Below are 21,651 nucleotides of genomic sequence, written 5' to 3'. Positions count from 1 at the left end.
ATGAATAACAAATACTGAGAAGTGCATTGGAAAGGCTGTGTAGGAAAGGCTTAAGTAGGAAGATGTACATTTCCTAAGTCTAAAACAGCCCCTTATACCCTAACGTCTGCCGCCTGTCTCCGTAGAAGTTAGCCTAGGCCCCGATTGCAGGTCTTAGGGGTTAAGCCTGAAAATGTTTATGAAACCTAAAAGTAAGCCCCCTCTATGGGAAAGCCGTGTGGTGGTCAGGGTTTAAAAGGGTTCAAATTAAATGTTGTTTGTCACATGCGCCGAATACAACAGGTGTAGTAGAACTTACAGTGAAATGCTAACTTACAAGCCCTTAACCAACAATGCTTTACGCAGTGTTAAGTAAAAAAATAGAAAATAAATGTAACAAATAATTCAACAGCAGCAATAAAATAACAATAGCGAGGCTACATACAGGGGGTACCGGTACAGAGTCAATGTGCGACGAAACCGGTTAGTCGAGGTAATTTAGGTAATATGTAGATGTAGGTAGAGTTAAAGTGACTTGTGCAATGATAATAAACAGAGAGTAGCAGCAGCGTAAAAGAGGGGTCTGGGTAGCCCTTTGATTAGCTGTTCAGGAGTCTTATTGCTTGGGCGCCCCCGCATGCTGTGCGGTAGCAGAGAGAACAGTCTATGACTAGGGTGACTGGAGTCTTTGCCAATTTTTAGGGCCTCCCTCTGACACCGCCTGGTATCGAGGTCCTGGATGGCAGGAAGCTACCCTCTGTAGTGCCTTGCGGTCAGAGGCCGAGCAGTTGCCATACCAGGCAGTGATGCAACCAGTCAGGATGCTCTCGATGGTGCAGCTGTAGAACCTTTTGCGGATCTGAGGACCCAAGCCAAATCTTTTCAGTCTCCTGAGGGGGGAATAGGTTTTGTGATGTACTCTTCACGACCGTCTTAGTGTGTTTCGACCATGTTAGTTTGTTGGTGATGTGGACACCAATGAACTTGAAGCTCTCAACCTGCTCCACTACAGCCCTGTTGTTGAGAATGGAGGCATGCTCGGTCCTCCTTTTCCTGTAGTCCACAATCATCTCCTTTGTCTTGATCACATTGAGGGACAGGTTGTTGTCCTGGTACCACACGGCCAGGTCTCTTATAAAACCCTCTTAGGCCTCACTCCCCCCTATCTGAGATATCTACTGCAACCCTCATCCTCCACATACAACACCCATTCTGCCAGTCACATTCTGTTAAAGGTCCCCAAAGCAAACACATCCCTGGGACACTCAACTTTTCAGTTTGCTGCAGCTAGCAACTGGAACGAGCCGCAACAAACACTCAAACTGGACAGTTTTATCTCAATCTCTTCATTCAAAGACTCAATCATGGACACTCTTACTGATGGTTGTGGCTGCTTTGCGTGATGTATTGTTGTCTCTACCTTCTTGCCCTTTGTGCTGTTGTCTGTGCCCAATAATGTTTGTACCATGTTTTGTGCTGCTACCATTTTGTTTTGCTACCGTGTTGTCATGTTGTGTTGCTATCATGCTGTGTTGTCACCTGTTGCTGCCTTGCTGTATTGTTGTCTTAGGTCTCTCTTCATGTAGTGTTGTGTTGTCTCTTTTGTCATGATGTGTGTTTTGTCCTATATTTATGTTATTTATTTTATTTTTAATCCCAGCCCCGTTCCCGCAGGTTTTTGCCTTTTGGTAGGCCGTCATTGTAAATAAGAATTTGTTCTTAACTGACAAAAAAATGAAAGTTGCAGAGGGAGGTGTTTAGTCCCAGTGTCCTTAGTTTAGTGGTCAGCTTTGAGGGCACTGTGGTGTTGAACGCTGAGCTGTAGTCAATGAATATCATTCTCACATAGGTGTTCCTTTTGTCCAGGTGGGAAAGGGCAGTGTTGAGTGCAATAGAGATTGCATCATCTGTGGATCTGTTGGGGCGGTATGCAAATTGGAGTGGGTCTAGGGTTTCTGGGTTAATGGTGTTTATGTTAGCGGGATTTCTTATAAACTTCCGGGTTGGAGTCCCGCTCCTTGAAAGTGGCAGCTCTACCCTTTAGCTCAGTGCGGATGTTGCCTGTAATCCATGGCTTCTGGTTGGGGTATGTACGTACGGTCACTGTGGGGATGACATCATCGTTGCACTTATTGATGAAGCCAGTGACTAATGTGGTGTACTCCTCAATGCCATCAGAAGAATCCCAGAACATATTCCAGTCTGTGCTAGCAAAACAATCCTGTAGCTTAGCATCTTCTTCATCTGACAACTTTCTTATTGAACAAGTCACTGGTTTACAACATCTCTAAGTCCTATCTTGCAATCATCCCTGGGGTGCAGTTTAATAAAACAATATATGAATACCTCAGCAAGATAATAAATATATGATATCAATAAATTCACTGAATGAATGAAATACAAAACTATACCTTTGTAGTTTATATGATGAAAGGAATCTCAGGGGAATGAAGCAGAATATATTGGGCATGTCTATATGTACTGTATCAGTATTTGTGGCCTAAAATAACGAACTTGTCATAATCAGTGACTGTTGGCCTAAACTTGCCTCAGCATTGGAGGAAAACATAGCATGTAGATCTAGACGGAGCACCTTATTTTCTCTCCAGTCTCCATACGCAACCTCCAGGAGTGTGTATAGCCAGTCCACAGGTACTGATTACAGTGAGCTATAGCCAGTATGGATATCCAGCCGCCAAGACCACCTTTCTCTCTCCTCCCTACAATGACGGGTGCCACTCTTTCTGTTCTCAAATCCTCCAGGGCTCTTCTTGGCTTTTTCAGTGGAAAAAGATACATGTTTTCCCCTACTTTTCACTCCGCCCTCTCAGGCTCCCAGGAGCATGGCAGAACACGTTGAGCGCCATCAAGTCACAGGGGAGTGGCACTGCACTCAGGGATTCTCAGAGCAAGACAGGTCAACGCCTGGTAATTGAGGGTGAGGGAATCAAGATTTACTCTAAAGAATGGAACTGTAAATGTCTGCTATTAACATCACTGGCCTTAAAACTTGACTTATTTGTCGTATGGCTCTATTCAATCGCTATTGCTGAAGCATTACAGATTGTGCTATAGAAATGTAAAGGTAATTTCCGATTGAGCAGACATACGCAGCATTTACTATGAATGCAGTCTCCGCTAACGTGGGAAAATTGTCTTTAAATTGAATAGAGCCCTTATTATTTTTAGTTCCTAGTGGAGCAAAGGGCCTTAACAGTGCATCTCCAGCGAACGCTGTTCTGGTCAGTTTTCCTAACTTTATTCCAGGCCCTAAAACTAGATACATCATTCCCCCACCTTCCTATATACTGACTGGCAAATACAACATACATTTAAAGCTCTAAGCCATGCTATCATCTGGTACAATTAATTTGGCTAAACTTTCATCAACTCTAATGTATTTTTTTATGAAATGCCAGTGTCTTGATGTATGTTGCTATTAACGTTATTGCTTTGCTTATATGAATAAAGCACCATTAACCTCTATTAACACAGCCTTTATCAATCACAGTTGATGATAAATAAACACTGATTACCTACATGTTTACCTAAATCATTATTTCACTCTGCTAAACTGAACAAATCAATCAACGAATCAGCCAACACCAACAAAAAACGGATACTGATATTCTAATATAGCCCGTCTCAGACCTCTCTCAAGGACATGAAAATATTTTTGAGTGAATAGTCAACACACACTTGTTTTTCTATCTTTTATTTTTCAAATGTGACAAGAACACTTGCAAAAAACATCTTAAACTTGGTCCACTAGAAGAAAAAAAAACACAAATGATTTAATACTTTTGTTTTTCAGCTTTGAATCCTCTGGTGTTAATTTGGAGTCTATCTTTAAGCCTAAATGAAGTAACAGATTGCTAGTGGGTAGTTTTCAATCATATACAGTGCATTTAGAAAGTATTCAGACCTTCACTTTTTACACATTTTATTACGTTACAGACTTATTTTAAAATTGATTCAATCGTTTCCGCCCTCATCAATCTACACATAATACCCCATGATGACAAAGCAAAAACAGTTTTTAGAAATGTTTGCAAATGTATTAAAAACGTATTTAAGTATCCAGACCCTTTACTTGGTACTTTGTTGAAGCCCCTTTGGCAGCAATTACAGCCTTGAGTCTTTTTGGGTATGACGCCACAAGCTTGGCACATCTGTATTTGGAGAGTTTCTCCCCTTCTTCTCTGCAGATCCTCTTAAGCTCTGTCAGGTTGGATGGGGAGCATCGGTGCACAGCTATTTTCAGGTCTCCCTAGAGACGTTCGATCGGGTTCAAGTCTGGGCTCTGGCTGGGCCACTCAAGGATATTCAGAGACTTGTCCCGAAGCCACTCCTGCATTGTCTTGGCTGTGTGTTTAGGGTCGTTGTCCTGTTGGAAAGAGAACCTTCGCCCCAGTCTGAGGTCCTGAGCATTCTGGAGCATGTTGTCATCTGTACTTTGCTCTGTTCATCTTTGCCTCGATCCTGACTAGTCTCCCAGTCCATGACGCTGAAAAACATACCCACAGCATGATGCTGCCACCACCATGCTTCACTGTAAGGAGGTGCCAGGTTTCCTCCAGATGTTACGCTTGGCATTCAGTCCAAAGAGTTCAATCTTGGTTTCATCAGACCAGAGAATCTTGTTTCTCATGGTCTGAAAGTCCTTTAGGTGCATTTTGGCAAACTCCCAGCGGGTTGTCATGTCGCTTTTACTGAGGAGTGGCTTCTGTCTGGCCACTCTACCATAAAGGCCTGATTGGTAGAGTGCTGCAGAGATGGTTGTCCTTCTGGAAGGTTCTCTCATCTCCTCAGGGACTCCAGAGCTCTTTCAGAGTGACCATCGGATTCTTGGTCACCACCCTGACCAAGGCCCTTCTCTCCCGATTGCTCAGTTTGGCCGGGCGGCCAGTTCTAGGAAGTGTCTTGGTGGTTTCAAACCTCTTTCATTTAAGAATGATGGAGGCCACTGTGTTCTTGGGGATCTTCAATGCTGCAGAATTGTTTTGGTACCCTTCCCCAGATCTGTGCTCGACACAATCCTGTCTCGGAGCTCTACGGACAATTCCATCAACCTCTGACATGCACTGTTCACTGTGGGACCTTATATAGACAGGTGTGTGTCTTTACAAATCATGTCCAATCAATTGAATTTACCACAGGTGGACTCCAATCAAGTTGTAGAAACATCTCAAGGATGATCAATGGAAACAGGATGCACCTGAGCTCAATTTCGAGTCAAATAGCAAAGGGTTTGAATACTTATGTAAATAAGGTATCTGTTTTTTATTTTTAATACATTTGCAAAAATGTCCAAAAACCTGTTTTAACTTTGTCATTATGGGGTATTGTGTGTATATTGATGAGGATAATGTTTTATTTAATCAATTTTAGAATAAGGCTGTAACGTAACAAAATGTGAAAAAAGTGAAGGGGTCTGAATACTTTCTGAATGTACTGTAAATATCCCGAAATCTCATTCCATTTGCAAACCTAAGAAAGAGTAAAATGACTGGATAGAAACTGCATCATCTACATAAGAAAGGAATTAGCAGACTATAAAATGTACAGTATTTAAATTGTAACTTAATATTCACATTTATATATAAAATGTACGAAACCAGGAATCTTTTTAACACCCACTACCAAAAATAGCTTTGTTTCTGTTACCTCTGAAAGATAATTTTAAATGACCATAATAAAAATAATGAATTATTTATTCTTTGTTATCAGCATCATTAATAGCATTAATTCTTCCTTACTATTTTTGTTCTTTTTTCAACTTTTTTGATTTCATAAAAAAAGTAAATAAATTAACATGCTATCTCTTTCCCTGAAAGCCAATACTCCACTGTGTCATTGAGTGAGAGCGAGACAGGTGTGTGTGTGTGTGTGTGTACGTGTGCATGCGTCTTTAAAAGAACACAAGAGAACAGAAACGTAACCTGGGTGATGACACACCTGTCTCAAACCCAAAGAGGGAGGACGGGAGAGGGGGGAATTATTCTGGAGTCCATACAAAAAATAATTAACTGTAAATATATACTATTTATATATTTATACATATTTGAATATATTTACAATTTTACTCAGCACTATATTTATGCATTATTTTTTCACCATAATAATATGTGTGTGGGATTATTAAGAGAAGGTAAAAAGAAACAAGACAATATTACAAAATATAAACAAGAGGTTGTGTCTGTATGCTCTCTTTCTCCTATTTAACTGTTTTTGTTAGTTGCTGCTTCTTTCAGTCTCCTTCCTATTTTGCTGTCCTCTTTTTGAGTCCCTTGTTTTTTTTCCCAGTTCATTATGGTCCATAGTTTCTCTCTGGGCACAAACTAAAGTCTTAGAATGGCAGTCAACGGAATGGAATCATGGAACGCACAAATTGTAAATTCCAAACTATTGTGGAAAACAACCGAACAAGAAACAAAACGTCAAGAAAGGGGGTCCCTGTCCTCTCCTTAAGACTTTGAACATGGGTATGAACGTGGGTGAATGTGTTCAGTTCTAACAGCAGCGCTGCCACCAGCCCAGTCTCATCCAGTCCGTTAGTCCTTTGCACACTCTGTACATAGATTTTTTTCTATTGTGTTATTGACTGTACGTTTGTTTATGTGTAACTCTGTGTTGTTTGTTTTTGTCGCACTGCTTTGCTTTATCTTGGCCAGGTCGCAGTTGCAAATGAGAACGTGTTCTCAACTGGCCTACCTGGTTGAATAAAGGTGAAATAATTTTTTTTTAAATAAAGTCCATTGGGAGCCAGAGGGGGGTTGGGGGTTTGTGGTTTGGGGGGGTTAGTAGTGGGGGTATATCTCAGTTTCTCTCTATGGAAGTGTCTCTTTGGGGGGGGTTGTAAGGGTGAGGGGCAGGTCAGGCTTGATGGAGGGATTGAGGAGGGGGGGCCTCATGTTTTGACGCCCCCACTGATGTGCTGGTACTTTGGGAGGCAGGGCTCCTCTGGTAAGGGGTCATGGGAGAACACAGAGTCATCACCGGAGGAACAGGAACTGCGTGTGTCCTGGAAGCTGGGAGAATACTGCTCCGCTGGGGCACACAGGTCCAGATACTCCTACAGTACACATAGACAGGGTAAGAGGGAAGAAGGGGGTGAGACAACTATAACACTCACAGGTTTAGAGAGGAGAGATAGAGAGAGTGAGAGAACTATAAACTATTATGTAAACTATAAACTATTCCTAAATCACGTTGGACAGATTCATAAAAAACGTTTGCGGCACCAGGAGAGAAAATAATCTTAAATCGGATCCGTATAAAAATATTTGAGCGAATAATACTTAATAAATGGTGCGTGCTGTAGCGAGAGGAACTTTCCAGCACGGTTCACATAGAGCAATGCTGACCCGGTTGCTGCTAGTCTCAGTATAAAGTGGTTCAACGTGTCTGGGCGGGCAAGGCAGAGCACCCAGAGAGAGAGAGAGAGAGAGAACAAAAGAGTGAGAGAGAACAACACAGAGAGGGAGGGAGGGAAAGAGCGAGAGGGGGAGACCAGAGAGAGAGAGAAACCAAAGAGAGGGAGAGAGAGAAAGAGACCAGAGAGAGAGCGTTCAAACTAAGAGAGGGGCAAGAAAGAGAGGGAGCGAAAGACAGACCAGAGAGATAAAGAGAGAGAGACTGTTCAAACTAAAAGAGAGGGCCACTCAACCCGGGGCTACATCTATACCGCTCCGCTTAACGTCACTCCCCAGCACAATCCAAACAAACCTGACATCTGAAATTGGAATGTGGCTGAACGTAGTCTGGCAACCTTCAGCGCTCACCCAAAAACCAAGGAAAATATAAAAAACAAAAATCATTTTTTGTATTCATTTTGGGGCTTTTCGACTTAAACCAGTCATTTTGTCTTTATCCCTGCACCCTCCTCTCTCCTTAGAAGTGTTCTTGGGGTTTGAGCGTTCTTCTTAAAAAGAGTGCTGGCTTCCATTTTCTCAGCTCAACACAAGGCATCTCACATTACTAAAGAGCTCCACATATGCCAGTGGTTTGGGGAGGGGAAAAAGGGGCGCTTTATTACATTTCAAAAGTTCAAACTGAAACCTTGAAGTTGGGGCTTTTGGCATTATCTATGGAGCCCCAGTCTGAGGCCAGATGAGCCCTGACAGATTTCCATCCACAGCCCCTCTTCAGACCCGTGCACGGATATCACACACGACAGGAGGGGAATGGAAAGAAACACAAACCATTATTCCGAGGCGAGGAATAGCTCGGAGTAGCTCTCTATGATTGGGCAACATCAGTGGGCCATGGCCTGGTTTGCATCAACCAGCCATTTTCTGGTCACTGTAAAGGTCATGCGTCAGCCAACGCAGGTTCCTTCTAATGCTTTTTGAACATTCTTGTAAAAAAAAGTGTTGTTCAACTTTGCTTGCCCCCAATTGGAGTGTCTGTGAGCCTGTATCGTGTTCATCTTTTTCCAAGCTTTTGGAGTAGTCTGACATGCTTTTACGTCATACTTCTCAGTGGCCGAGCACTTTCAAGGATACGAGGTCAGCAGGGTTGGGGTCAATTCCATTTAAATTCAGTCAATTCAGGAAGTAAACATAAATTCCAATTCCATTTTTTCCTCAATGCTAAATATTTGTATTGGATTTTCTGTTTACTTCCTGAATTGAAAGGGAATTGACCCCAACCCTGTACGTACATTGCCTTCGGAAAGTATTCCGACTTTTTCCTCATTTTGTTACGTTACAGCCTTATTCTAAAATGAATTCAATTGTTTCCCCCCTCATCAATCTACACACAATAGCCCATAATGATAAAGACAAAAAAATGGAAATATCACATCTTCAAGAGGTTGGGCCATCCTATAAATGTTTTCGTGAAATATAATAACATTTTGCAGACACTTTGATCCAAAATGACTTACAGCCATGCGTGAATACATTTTTACGTATGGGTGGTCACGGGAATCAAACCAAATATCCTGGCAATGCAATACTCTACCAAAATGCATGACAGGGTTATGAATGCTTTTTGAAGCATCAATTTAATATGTACCTTTATTAAAATGTGCTAATACCACCCTTTATAAAGCACAGGTTTATGTCATACAGTGCATTCGGGAAAGTATTCTGACCCGTGCACTTTCTTTGTTACGTTACAGCCTCATTCAAAAATGTATTACATTTGTTTTTCTCCTCAAAAATCTACACATAATACCCCATAATGACAAAGCAAAAACAGTTTTTTAGACATGTTTGCAAATGTAAAAAACTGAAATATCACATAAGTATTCAGACCCTTTATTTGGTACTTTGTTGAAGCACCTTTGGCAGTGATTACAGCATCGAGTCCTCTTGGGTATGACGCTACAAGCTTGGCACACCTGTATTTGGGGAGTTTATTCTATTCTTCTCTGCAGATGGTGCTGAGGTAAGATGGTTTTACATGCTCCTAACCAACTGTGCTATTTTGCTAGTTTTTTTTTGCATTAACAAAAACAACTTATTTTGTACATAATGTGGATGCTACCGTCTCTTATGACCGAAAATAACTTCTGGACATCAGAACAGCGATTACTCACCTCGACCTGGAAGAAACTTTTTCCTTTAACGAGTCCGACGAGAAGGATATACTGCTTTCCCGGGAACAAATCCCCGTCATTTGCGTGAAGAAAAGATGGAGGAAAAGGGGGCGCAGGTCGGGCTGCCTTCTGAGAATCCGTAGGCGAGCGAATAAACTCCCACTGACCTACGATTAAGATTATCCTACCAACGGGACATTAAACACGGCAATATCTTATGTTTCACCGAGTCGTGGCTGAACGACGACACGGACAATAGAGCTGGCAGGATTTCCCATGCACTGGCAGAACAAAGAAGAAGCTACGTCTGGCAAGACGAGGGGTAGGGGTGTGTGTCTATTTGTCAAGAACCGCTGGTGAGCAATGTCTAATATTAAAGAAGTCTCGAGGTACTGCTCGCCTGAGGTAGAGTACCATATGAAAAGCTGTAGACCACACTATCTGCCAAGAGAGTTCTCATCTATATTATTCGTAGCCGTCTTTTAACAAACCACAGACCGATGCTGGCACTAAGACCACAGTCAACCAACTCCATAAGCTAACAGGAAAATGCTAATCCAGAAGCCGCGCTCCTAGTGGCCGGGGACTTTAATGCAGGCAAGCTTAAATCAGTTTTACCAAATCTCCCTCCATTTGGCAAATCTGACAATAATTCTATCCTCCTGATTACGAGCAAAAAATAGAGCAGGAAGTACCAGTGACTCGCTCAATACGGAAGTGGTCAGATGACGTGGATGCTAAGCTACAGGACTGTTTTGTGAGTACAGACTGGAATATGTTCCAGGATTCATCCAATGGCATATACCACCTCAGTCATCGGCTTCATCAATAAGTGCATTGACGATGTCGTCCCCACAGTGACCGTACGTGCATATCCCAACCAGAAGCCATGGATTACAGGCAACATCCGCATCGAGTTAAAGGCTAGAGCTGCCTCTATCAAGGAGTGGGACACTCATCCGGACGTTTAGAAGAAATCCCGCTATGCCCTCAGACGAACCATCAAACAAGCAAAGCGTCAATTTAATTAAGATTGAATCCTACTACACCGGCTCTGATGCTCGTCGGATGTGGCAGGGCTTGAAAACTATTACAAACTACAAAGGGAAACCCAGACGTGAGCTGCCCAGTGACGAGAGCCTACCAGACGAGCGAAATGCCTTTTATGCTCGCTTCGAGGCAAGCAACACTGAAGCATGCACGAGAGCACCAGCTGTTCTGGATGACTGTGTGATAACGCTCTCTCGGTAGCAGATGTGAGCAAGACCTTGAAACAGGTCAACAGTCACAAAGCTGCGGGGCCAGACGGATTACCAGGACGTGTACTCAAAGCACGCTCGGACCAACTGGCAAGTGTTTTTACTGACAGCTGCACCATCGAGAGCATCCTGCCCGGTTTCATCACCGCCTGGTATGGCAAATGCTCGGCATTTAACCGCAAGTCGCTACAGAGGGTAGTGCGTATGGCCGAGTACATCACTGGGGACAATCTTCCTGCCATCCAGGACCTATATAATAGGCGGCGTCAGAGGAAAGACCATAAAATTGTCTGAGATTCCAGTCACCCAAGTCATAGACTGTTTTTTCCCGCACGGAAAGCGGTGCCAAGTCTTGGACCAAAAGGCTCCTTAACAGCTTCTACCCTCAAGCCATAAGACTGCTCCACAATTAATCAAATGGACACCCCCCCTACATTTGTTTTGTACACTGCTACTACACGCTGTTTATCACCTATGCATAGTCACTTAACCCCAACTACATGTACAAATTACCTCAACTAACCTTTACCCTCCAACATTGAATCGGTACCGGTACCCCCTGTATATAGCCTCATTATTGTTATTTTATTGTGTTACTTTTTATTATTTACTTTATTTGGTAAATATTTGATTAACTCTTCTTGAACTGCACTGTTGGTTAAGGGCTTGTAAGTAAGCATTTCACTGTAAGGTCTACACTTGTATTCAGCTGTATTCAGCGCATGTGACAAATAAAGTTTGATTTGATTTGAGATCCTCTCAACCTCTGTCAGGTTGGATGGGGAGTGTTGCTGCACAGCTAATTTCAGGTCTCTAGAGCTGTTCAGTCGGGTTCAAGTCTGGGCTCTGGCTGGGCTACTCAAGGACATTCAGAGACTTGTCCCAAAGCCACTCTGAGAGTCTTTAGGTGCCTTTTGGCAACTCCAAGCGGGCTGTCATGTGCCTTTTACTGAGGAGTGCCTTCTGTCTGGCCACTCTACCATAAAGACCTGATTGGTGGAGTGCTGCAGAGATGGTTGTCCTTCTGGAAGGTTCTCCCATCTCCACAGAGGAACTCTAGAGCTCTGTCAGTGTGACCATCGGGTTCTTGGTCACCTCCCTGACCAAGGCCCTTCTCCCCCGATTGCTCAGTTTGTTTTAGATAAGATAGTTCTAGGAAGAGTCTTGGTGGTTCCATTTAAGAATCATGGATGCCACTGTGTTCTTGGGGACATTCAATGCTGCAGACATGTTTTGGTACCCTTCCCCAGATCTGTTCCTCAACACAATCCTGTCTCAGAGATCTACGGGCAATTCCTTTGACCTCATGGCTTGGGTTTTGCTCTGACATGCACTGTAAACTGTGGGACCTTATAAAGACAGGTGTGTGCCTTTACAAATCATATCAAATCAATTGAATTTACCATTGGACTCCAATCAAGTTGTAGAAACATCTCAAGGATGATCAATGCAAACAGGATGCACCTGAGTTCAATTTCGAGCCTCATAGCAAAGGGGTCTGAATACTTATGTGAATAAGGTATCATTTTTTTTTTATACATTTGCAAAAATGTATAAAAATCTGTTTTCGCTTGATCATTGTGGTAATGTGTGTAGATAAAAAAATTATTTTAGAATAAGGCTGTAACGTAACAAAATGTGGAAAAAGTCAAGGGGTCAGAATACTTTCTGAAGGCAATACAAGTAAGTTTCTCAGACTTCAGATTGATTGTAGGTGACTGTGACCTTGGGCTGTTACGGTGACCGCATTACCGCCACACCGGCAGTCACTTGTCATGACAGCAGTCAAATTCCACTTAACTCCAAAACTGTTCTCTGATGCCGCTGATGGTCATTAGTAGCCTATCAAACTTGCTAAGGGTCAGTCGCTTATGGTCGGTGCTCAGTGCTATATTGTTCCACTAATCATTCTGACATCAATGCAAATGCAATAAAAAATCGAATAAAACACTTCATGAGAGCTCTGGCATTCAGAGTTAGAGCAAAATAGGAGAGCCAGCTCCTCATAGCTGGTTGATGCATGGAATGAAATAAGTGTTCCTATAAGCCCATGTTGCTCAACATTTCCATTGGCTATGCAACAGTGTTGATGGCCTCTATTAAAAAGACGAGGCTCCCATCAGGTTTCCATAGACTAGGCCTACTATATTTTTTTCTCAACTTTTCTAATATTAAGCACATTGCGTCGCTTTACAACTGGAGTAGCCTACCTGGCGGGTGTGAAAATGAATCGCAGCAAAAGCCTCCTCCATCCGCCTCCTTCAAGTGCATACAATTTACCCTACCCCAACAGCAGTACGATAGCCAGGGATGCTGAACGCGCTTATGTTCATTAACAGTCAATTACCATGAGACCGGCTGACAACATTTCATGAGCGCCACAGCCCTAGTGTGAACAGGTGTGATGGTGACGCGGAATGACTCTGGTTTGTGCCCTCACCTCATTGGTGACCAGGGTCAGGATACGGTCTAGATCCTCCACCAACTGCTTGAAGGTGGGCCGATGGGAGGAAATGGCATGCCAACAGTCTTTCATCATCATGTACCTGAGAGAGAGAGAGAGAGAGAGAGAGAGAGGGGTTAACAAAAGTCCTGTATTATATATTTCCAAAGTAACATGCCTTGTCACTCATTAAACAGACTGCTGTTCTTCTCTAAAACACTGTCAAAGTGGGTGAGATGATTAAGACTGATTTCTCTGAGCCTAAGTGTCCAGGTATGAACCAGAGAATCCAAACACAGAGCTATGCAGGTTCTATTTCTCTGTACTCTTTAACGTTCAAGACTGATGGACCCCAATGCCAATCCTATCCTTGGTCTGTTTGTCTGTCTCCACTGTGGGCTTCACTGTTTCCAGTACAGTGTGAGAACATTAGGCCCTACAGTACCGGTGTAGGCCGTAACATTGTTTTCTGTGTGACTGGACAAGCCCCATTGTGAATGAGGACATTGATACAGACCCAGGCCAGATGTGTAGGGTCATTGATCTGATGGAGATGTGGTGAGGGTGGGGACCCCAATAAGGTTTAAGTGTGTTTGTGTGCGCCTGCCTGCGTGAATGCACACATTCGTGCTTGTGCGTCTGCCTACGTGCATGCATGTGTGTGTGTTTGAGAAAAAAAGATAAAGATGGTATCATACAGCTCGTTGGTGCAGTTGCCAGGCTTGTCCATGCGATGGCCCTCTTTCAGCAGCTTGAAGAGCTCTTCTACGGGGATGCCGGGGTACGGAGAACCCCCCAGGGTGAAGATCTCCCACATTAGCACCCCAAATGACCAGCTGTGAAGAAAAACACATACACATTAGAGTTCTCAATTTCAGCCCCAACCTGATGGGGCCTAACGGGTTCGGGCCGGGCCTGTGTTTTCAATAATTTTTTCATTGCATATATTTTTCTTTACAGTGCGTGCCTGTGTGAATGGTACACCCTATCTCTCTCTCTCCTCCTTCAGCTGAAGGAGAAAGTACACGCTGTATTGCGCTGTCCATTTGGGCTGAAGCTGCTATCTAATTAGTTATACATTTGTTTCTTACTTGTTTCTCTGACTGAAAAGTTATGTTACCGAAATCCCTCTTTTGTTCAGACTGCAAAAACATTCCCTATTCGCTAAATGTGCCTTCCCTGCTATGCTCTGTTCACGTGACACGCGCATGCACCCGTTAGGCCAAAGGCCGGCCTATAGCTAATAATATCCAGAACATTCATTTATTTATTATTTAATTATTCAAGACTCCATTTAATATTAAAAAAGTTTGTGTTTTCTGACTGTTTGAAACAGTGTAAACAGCACCAAACAAATAAGAAATCACAGAGAGTCTGTTCTAATGGAAAAAGTATTTATTAGACTACAAAGATTAAACACAGTCGCAATCCTACAATTGCTGACGTTGCAGTTTATCTGTTGAATTATTCAAGGCTCCCTTTGTTATTTCATTTTAAAACTAAGCCTACTGATGATGATATATTAGCATGCTTATTATTATAATGATGATAATAAGAAGAAGAAAACGATCAAGAAGACGGAGAGCACCGTGTGACCCATGTGTGTAAAGGTGGACCTATTATAAAAACAAAAAATTATGTTTGGAACAGCGTAAACAATGCTGAATATTTTTTATTTTTTAAAATCACAGAATCTATTCTAATGAAAACAATTACTAAAATCTTTACTACAACATGGCAAAGTGTAAAAACAGTGGAATTCGTGAACTTGTTTTATTCAACATACAATACATGACAAAGTATGTGGACACCTGCTCGTCAAACATCTCATTCCAAAATCATGGGCATTAATATGGAGTTGGTCCCTCCTGTGCTGCTAGAACAGCCTCCAGTCCTCTGGGAAGGCTTTCCACTACACGTTGGAACATTGCTGTGGGGACTTGCTTCCATTCAGCCACAAAAGCATTAGTGAGGTTGGGCACTGATGTTGGGCGATTAGGCCTGGCTCGCAGTCAGCGTTCCAATTCATCCCAAAGCTGTTCGATAGGGTTGAGGTCAGGGCTCTGTGCAGGCCAGGTAAGTTCTTCCACACCAATCTCGACAAACCATTTCTGTATGGACCTTGCTTTGGCCACGGGGGCATTGTCATACTGAAACAGGAAAAGGGCCTTCTCCAAACTGTTTCCACAAAGTTGGAAGCACAGAATCGTCTAGAATGTCATTGTATGTGGTAGCGTTTTGTTCCTCATCCACCAAACATTACAGGTGGCACTACGCATTCGGGCAGGTAGCGTTCTCCTGGCTTCGAACCAAACTCAGATTCCTCCGCTGGACAGCCAGATGGTGAAGCGTGATTCACCACGCCAGAGAACGCATCTCCACTGCTCCAGAGTCCAATGGCGGCGAGCTTTATACAACTCCAGCCGTCGCTTGGCATTGCGCATGGTGATCTAAGGCTTGTGTGCGGCTGCTCGGCCATGGAAATCCATTTCATGACGCTCCCGACGAACAGTTCTTGTGCTGACGTTGCTTGTACTTTTGTATATATAGTGTAGCTTACATGTCGTGGTTGTCTGAGGCAGTTGGACCTCACGGAATCAAACAAACACCTAAACGTGCAACAGAAGGAGCATCGGTCTAATTTCTGAAAATATATATGGATGTTTTATACACCCTGAGTCTACATATGACAGTTGTTGATTATACTCAATTTGGGTTTTCCCCTCTCCTAACTTTTCTTAGACAAGGCAAGGGCTTTTCCCTCTCTCCTCACTCCGCTTGATGATGTCTCTGCCACATTGTTGTCAACACCAAAGTGTTGTAAGTGAATAACCTTCTGGTTAACTTTAGCAAAATAGCAACATGGTCTATAAATCTGGCATTACATTTCTTGCCTGGGCTCGGGCTTCAGCTCATCGGGTTTGGGTCAGACCAGGCTTCAATTCAGGCCAGATGAGAACTCTAATACACACATATTCAACATGATTGATTTCATCACTATTATCATGTTATACATCCATTGATACATACATACAAGTGATAACAATTGATAGCGATGAAAGTATGAAAGTACATATTATTATTATATATTTTTCCTCACAAGATTTCCACAGGTACTGCTAAGAGGACCAAAGGGTTGAAGGGTAACTGTTTAAAGAACCCACAGCTGCTGTCATTCCATTGATTCCATTGATTAAAATGCTAAACATCCTCTATTAAAGTAGCATTCATTTAGATGTACTCAGGTTGACAAATGGATGTTTTGTGTAGAGGTGGTGGGGAACAAATCAAATGTAATTGTATTGGACACATGAATCGAATACAACTTTACCGTGAAATGCTTGCTTTACGAGCCCTTCACAACGATGCAGACTTAAAAATAAGAAAATAAGAAACATACAAATAGTATCACAAGAGGAACTATATACCAGTACCATATCACTGTGCAGGGATACAATATATTTGAGGTAGATATGTACATAAAGCCAAGGTAAAGTGACTAGGCATCAGGATAGATAATAATAAGAGTAAAATAAAGAACAGAGTAGCAGCAGCATATGATGATTGTGAAAGTATGTGTGTGTGTGACATTGGTATATATGTGTGTTATGTTTGTGCGTATGTAGTGTATGTGAATGTGTTTGGGTTTGTGTGAGAGTGTCAATGTAATGTGTGTGAGTGAGTGTATATAAAGTGTATACAGTGCATTCGGAAAGTAGTCACACCCTTGACTTTTTCCACGTTTTGTTACGTTTCAGCCTTCTTCGAAAATTGTTTAAAGTGTTATTTTCCCCTCATCAATCTACACACAATACCCCATAACGACAAAGCAAAAAACATTTTTACTAATGTATATACAGTTCCAGTCAAACGTTTGGGCACACCTACTCATGCAAGGGTTTTTCTTTATTTTCACTATTTTCTACATTGTAGAATAATAGTGAAGACATCAACACCATGAAATAACACATATGGAATCATGTAGTAACCAAAAAATTGTTAAACAAATCAAAATATATTTTATATTTGAGATTCTTCAAAGTAGCCACCCTTTGCCTTGATGACAGCTTTGCACATTCTTGGCATTCTCTCAACACAGCTTCAAATTCAAAAACATTACAATACATTCACAACACACTGTATGCCCTCAGGCCCCTACTCCACCAGTACCACATATCTACAATACAACATTTGAATTTGTACTTGTGTGTATAGGGCGTATGTTATCGTGTTTGTGTGTATGGATGTGTCTGTGCCTATGTATGTGTTGCTTCAAAGCCCCGCTCTTCCATAAGCTGTATTTTTATCCGTTTTTTTAATCAAATTTTACTGCATGCATCAGTTACTTGATGTGGAATAGAGTTCCACTTAGACATGGCTCTATGTAGTACTGTGCTGCTCCCATAGTCTGTTCTGGACTTGGGGACTGTGAAGAGACCTCTTGTAGCATGTCTTCTGGGGTACGCATGGGTGTCCGAGCTGTGCGCCAGCAGTTCAAACAGACTGCTCGGTGAATTCAGCATACCTCTCATAAATACAAGTAGTGATGAAGTAAATATCTCCTCCACTTTAAGCCAGGAGAGATTGACATGCATATTATTAATGTTAGCTCTCTGTGTATCAAATCAAATCAAATCAAATGTATTTATATAGCCCTTCTTACATCAGCTGATATCTCAAAGTGCTGTACAGAAACCCAGCCTAAAACTCCAAACAGCAAGCAATGCAGGTGTAGAAGCAGAGTCCATAAATAAAGGTGAAATAAAAAATATATATCTAATGCCTATTATTCACACTAATGTTGGGTTACTGTATTAAAAATATCCTGTCCGAGGTGTACCTGAATTCTGTTTACATTTCTGGATTCCACAGGATTCCGTCTGAGCTTTCCGCATTGTGGAAATCATGGGGCCCTACATGCCCTTATGTGAGTTACAATGAAAACACACAGACATTTGAATATATTGACATACTATACTGTGTACATCCAAGGGCTAGCCGTGCAGCCCTGTTCTGAGCCAATTGCAATTTTCCTAAGTCCCTTTTTGTGGCAACTGACCACACGACTGAACAGTAGTCCAGGTGCGACAAATCTAGGGCCTGTAGGGGAAGATGAGGAGCGGCGCCATGTGAGGACGTACTTTTCTGAGCTCCTCATCAGAGTATTTCAATATTTGATTAGTTTGTTCCAAAACATATGGGCAGATTGTAATGATTAAAATACCACTCTACAATCTGAGACTCAATTTTAAGGCTTACTGTCATGTTTTTGTCATTTTTGTCAACGATGCCAGGCACCAACCGCAAGAATCAGCGTAAGGCTAATGCTAACAGACCAGCTAGCCTAGCCAAGGACCATGAGGCTACCCCAACGGCTGAACACAGCACAGTCGAGGCGACTGGACAAGAAGCTATTCTACAGGCATTAACTGAAATGAAGCAGAAATTAATTGACAAAATGGACAAAAAAGGCAGAGATGCAGTCGGCAGAGATAAGAAACCAGGTTAGCCAGCCGAGAGAGGAGCTGAAAACTGCCATCAGACCAGCCTTTGGAACTTTGGTTTTCCTAAATATGGCTACTATATTGTGATCACTACATCCGATGGATCTGGATACTGCTTTCAAGCTAATTTCTGCAGCATAAGATGTCATCAATACATGTTGATGATTTCATTCCTGTGCTGTTTGTAACTACCCTGACAGATAACATGAACCAGGTTGCAGGCACCGGTTACACTTTGAAGATTTTTTTTGGAGTAGGCAGCTTGATGAAAGCCAGTCAATATTTAAATCACCCCAAAAATATACCTCTCTGTTGATATCACATACATTTTCAAGCATTTCACACGTTATCCAGATACTGACTGTTAGCACATGGTGGTCTATAGCAGCTTCCCACCAGAATGGGTTTTAGGTGAGGCAGATGAACCTGTAACCATATTACTTCAACAGTATTTAACATGAGATCCTCTCTAAGCTTTACAGGAATGTGGTTCTCAATATAAACATCAACACATCCACCATTGGCATTTCTGTCTTTTCTGTAAATGTTATAACAGTGTATTGCTACCACTGTATCATCAACAGTATTATCTAAGTGAGTTTCAGAGATATGAATGTCATCTGTTACAAGCAAATTATTGATTTCATGAACCTTGTTTCTTAAGATACATATGTTAATGTGGGCTCCCGAGTGGCGCAGTGGTCTAAGGCACTGCATCTCAGTGCTAGAGGCGTCACTACAGACCCTGGTTTGATTCCAGGCTGTATCACAACTGGCCGTGATTGGGAGTCCCATAGGGCGCCGCACAATTGGCCCAGCATGGTCTGGGTTAGGGTTTGGCCGGGGTAGGCCGTCATGGTAAATAAGAATATTTTCTTAAGTGATTTGCCTAGTTAAATAAAGGTAAAATAAATAAATAACGTGGAGTATTTTGAGCACTTTTCTTCTGGGATGCTTACTTGTTTTCATTGCTTTACTGGGAAGCTTAGCAAATGTAGATATTACCATGTTGATTATGTTAGTGCATAGTTGAGCTGCACACAGTGGACTTCCTACTAGGACACACCGCCTCAGTGCTAACAATATAAATCTGGTTCATAGGCACACGATTACTGCATACAACAGCTGTAGGATCAGAAGAGGCATTCAGGGCAGTTAGAGGGACTTACATTGTGTCTACCAACGCCCCTGGTATATTGTACTGTACATTTGCTTAAGCATTATGACAACTCAGCGTCACAATGGTAGGGATTAACTGAGCTGGTAACTTATCATTGATAAATCATTCTCTCAACGCAGCCTTACAATGCTGTGAAAGGATCCAGGAACACAAATGATTTGGGTGGATCCCATCCTCCTTATAAAACGTGTTTGATTCAAAAAGGTATCGAAATTGTCAATAAAAGTTACACCAATTGAGCTGCAATCACGTAGCCAGTTGTGAAGAGAAAGAAAATTGAAAGTGTTCAATGCCACGAAGCAGAGAGGGCACAGGGCCAGATATGATGGGTATTTTATTAGTGTCTAGTAGAGTCAATCAGCTCTTTATGATGTCATTAGCTGCCCTTCATAATGTAATTAAAACCCACATGGACTACAATGGAATCGATTTTCATGTCCTGTCGTAGTAAATTCGGGAGTAGCTAAGTAATGTAATTTACTTGAGCTCCGGGATAGGACATTGTTTTTGCACCAGGAACAGTCACATTTCTCACCATGGAGCTGCCCAAAATCACGGCTGGTGAGAAGGATGAGGAAATCCGCCCAATCCCACGCTTCACAGGATTCGGATATCCCCAGCGCTGGGAACCCCCAGTGATGAAGGTGCAGGAAAATCAGGCTCCGAGACGGCAAAACTTGTCTTTGTTTGTATCCGCTCCAGGTCTCTCGTTGGGAGTGTAGTCTGCTTTGCCGGTTGGCTACTGTCTTCAGCTTCCACGGCTCATGACATGCGACCATCGTTGATTGCCATGCTCCTCTTGCTGTGCTCCTTTGACTGCGATATCAGATGGGGATCTCCGGGCAACACCGACCAGTCGGATAACGACAAACGACAAGGCGAAGATGCATCCAACAAGCGCAAATGCCGTCCAGCCACCGGCGTAGAAAAGGTTAACATTCCACTCTGTGCTTTCCCCAGTTTCTTATGTAGGCTGGCAATTTGAGTAATCAAGGAAGCCACCTCAAGCCTATAATCCTCGGCAAGCAAACAATTGCCGCATTGGAACTCGAAGTGATCCGGTTTGTCCCGAAACAAAGCGTAGTAGATACAGCTCCTACAGTGCTGGAACCGTTCATTTATTTCTCCAGACAAAAGGGCTCCATTGCAAAACTCATCTGGGACTAACTTTGTTAGCTTGATGGCTAGCAGCTCTGTCAAACAGGCTATTAAGCGGGATTCCGGGACAAGAAATAGCAGTCCTCGCTGTTAAAAGCAAACAGCATCGCGGAGTCGATGCAAAAACAAGTTCAGTATTTATATTTAACAACTATTGGTTATGTTTTTGTCAAAAATAACAAATTGATTGTTTCCAGCATACAGTGTTCAGCTGCGCACTTGATTTCACTGTGTGATGACATGGCCAAGCAAGCTGTCATGTGCCTTTTACTGAGGAGTGGCTTCCGTCTGGCCACTCTACCATAAAGGCCTGATTGGTGGTGTGCTGCAGAGATTGTTGTCCTTCTGGAAGATTCTCCCATCTCGACAGAGAAACTCTGGAGCTCAGTCAGGGTGACCATAGCGTTCTTGGTCACCTCACTGACCAAAGCCCCTGTGTTCTTGGGGACCTTCAATACTGCAAAAATGTTTTGGTACCCTTCACCAGATCTGTGCCTTGACACAATCCTGTCTCTGAGCTCTACTGACAATTCCTTTGACCTCATGGCTTGGTTTTTGTTCTAACATGCACTGTCATTTGT

The 21,651-nt window shown here is 42.5% G+C and overlaps 1 protein-coding gene across 8 annotated transcripts in view; it reads right to left on the bottom strand.

Moving 5' to 3' along the window:
- Positions 1-3,678: 3,678 nt before the first annotated feature.
- Positions 3,679-21,651, bottom strand: part of fgfr2 (fibroblast growth factor receptor 2) — a 170,819-nt gene continuing 152,846 nt past the window's right edge. For all 8 annotated transcript variants that reach the window (XM_055901661.1, XM_055901666.1, XM_055901665.1 and 5 more), the window contains 3 exons: positions 13,927-14,064; positions 13,226-13,331; positions 3,679-7,054 (listed from right to left, as the gene is read on the bottom strand). In XM_055901661.1, coding sequence (XP_055757636.1) covers positions 6,890-7,054; positions 13,226-13,331; positions 13,927-14,064 — 409 coding nt within the window. In that variant the 3' untranslated portion in view covers positions 3,679-6,889. The remainder of the gene's footprint in view (positions 7,055-13,225; positions 13,332-13,926; positions 14,065-21,651) is intronic.

Source organism: Salvelinus fontinalis, chromosome 37 (genome assembly GCF_029448725.1).
Source record: "Salvelinus fontinalis isolate EN_2023a chromosome 37, ASM2944872v1, whole genome shotgun sequence".
Taxonomy (NCBI): Eukaryota; Metazoa; Chordata; class Actinopteri; order Salmoniformes; family Salmonidae; genus Salvelinus; species Salvelinus fontinalis.
The sequence above is the reverse complement of the archived record's forward strand: the minus strand, read 5'-3'. Positions and strand labels throughout refer to the sequence as shown.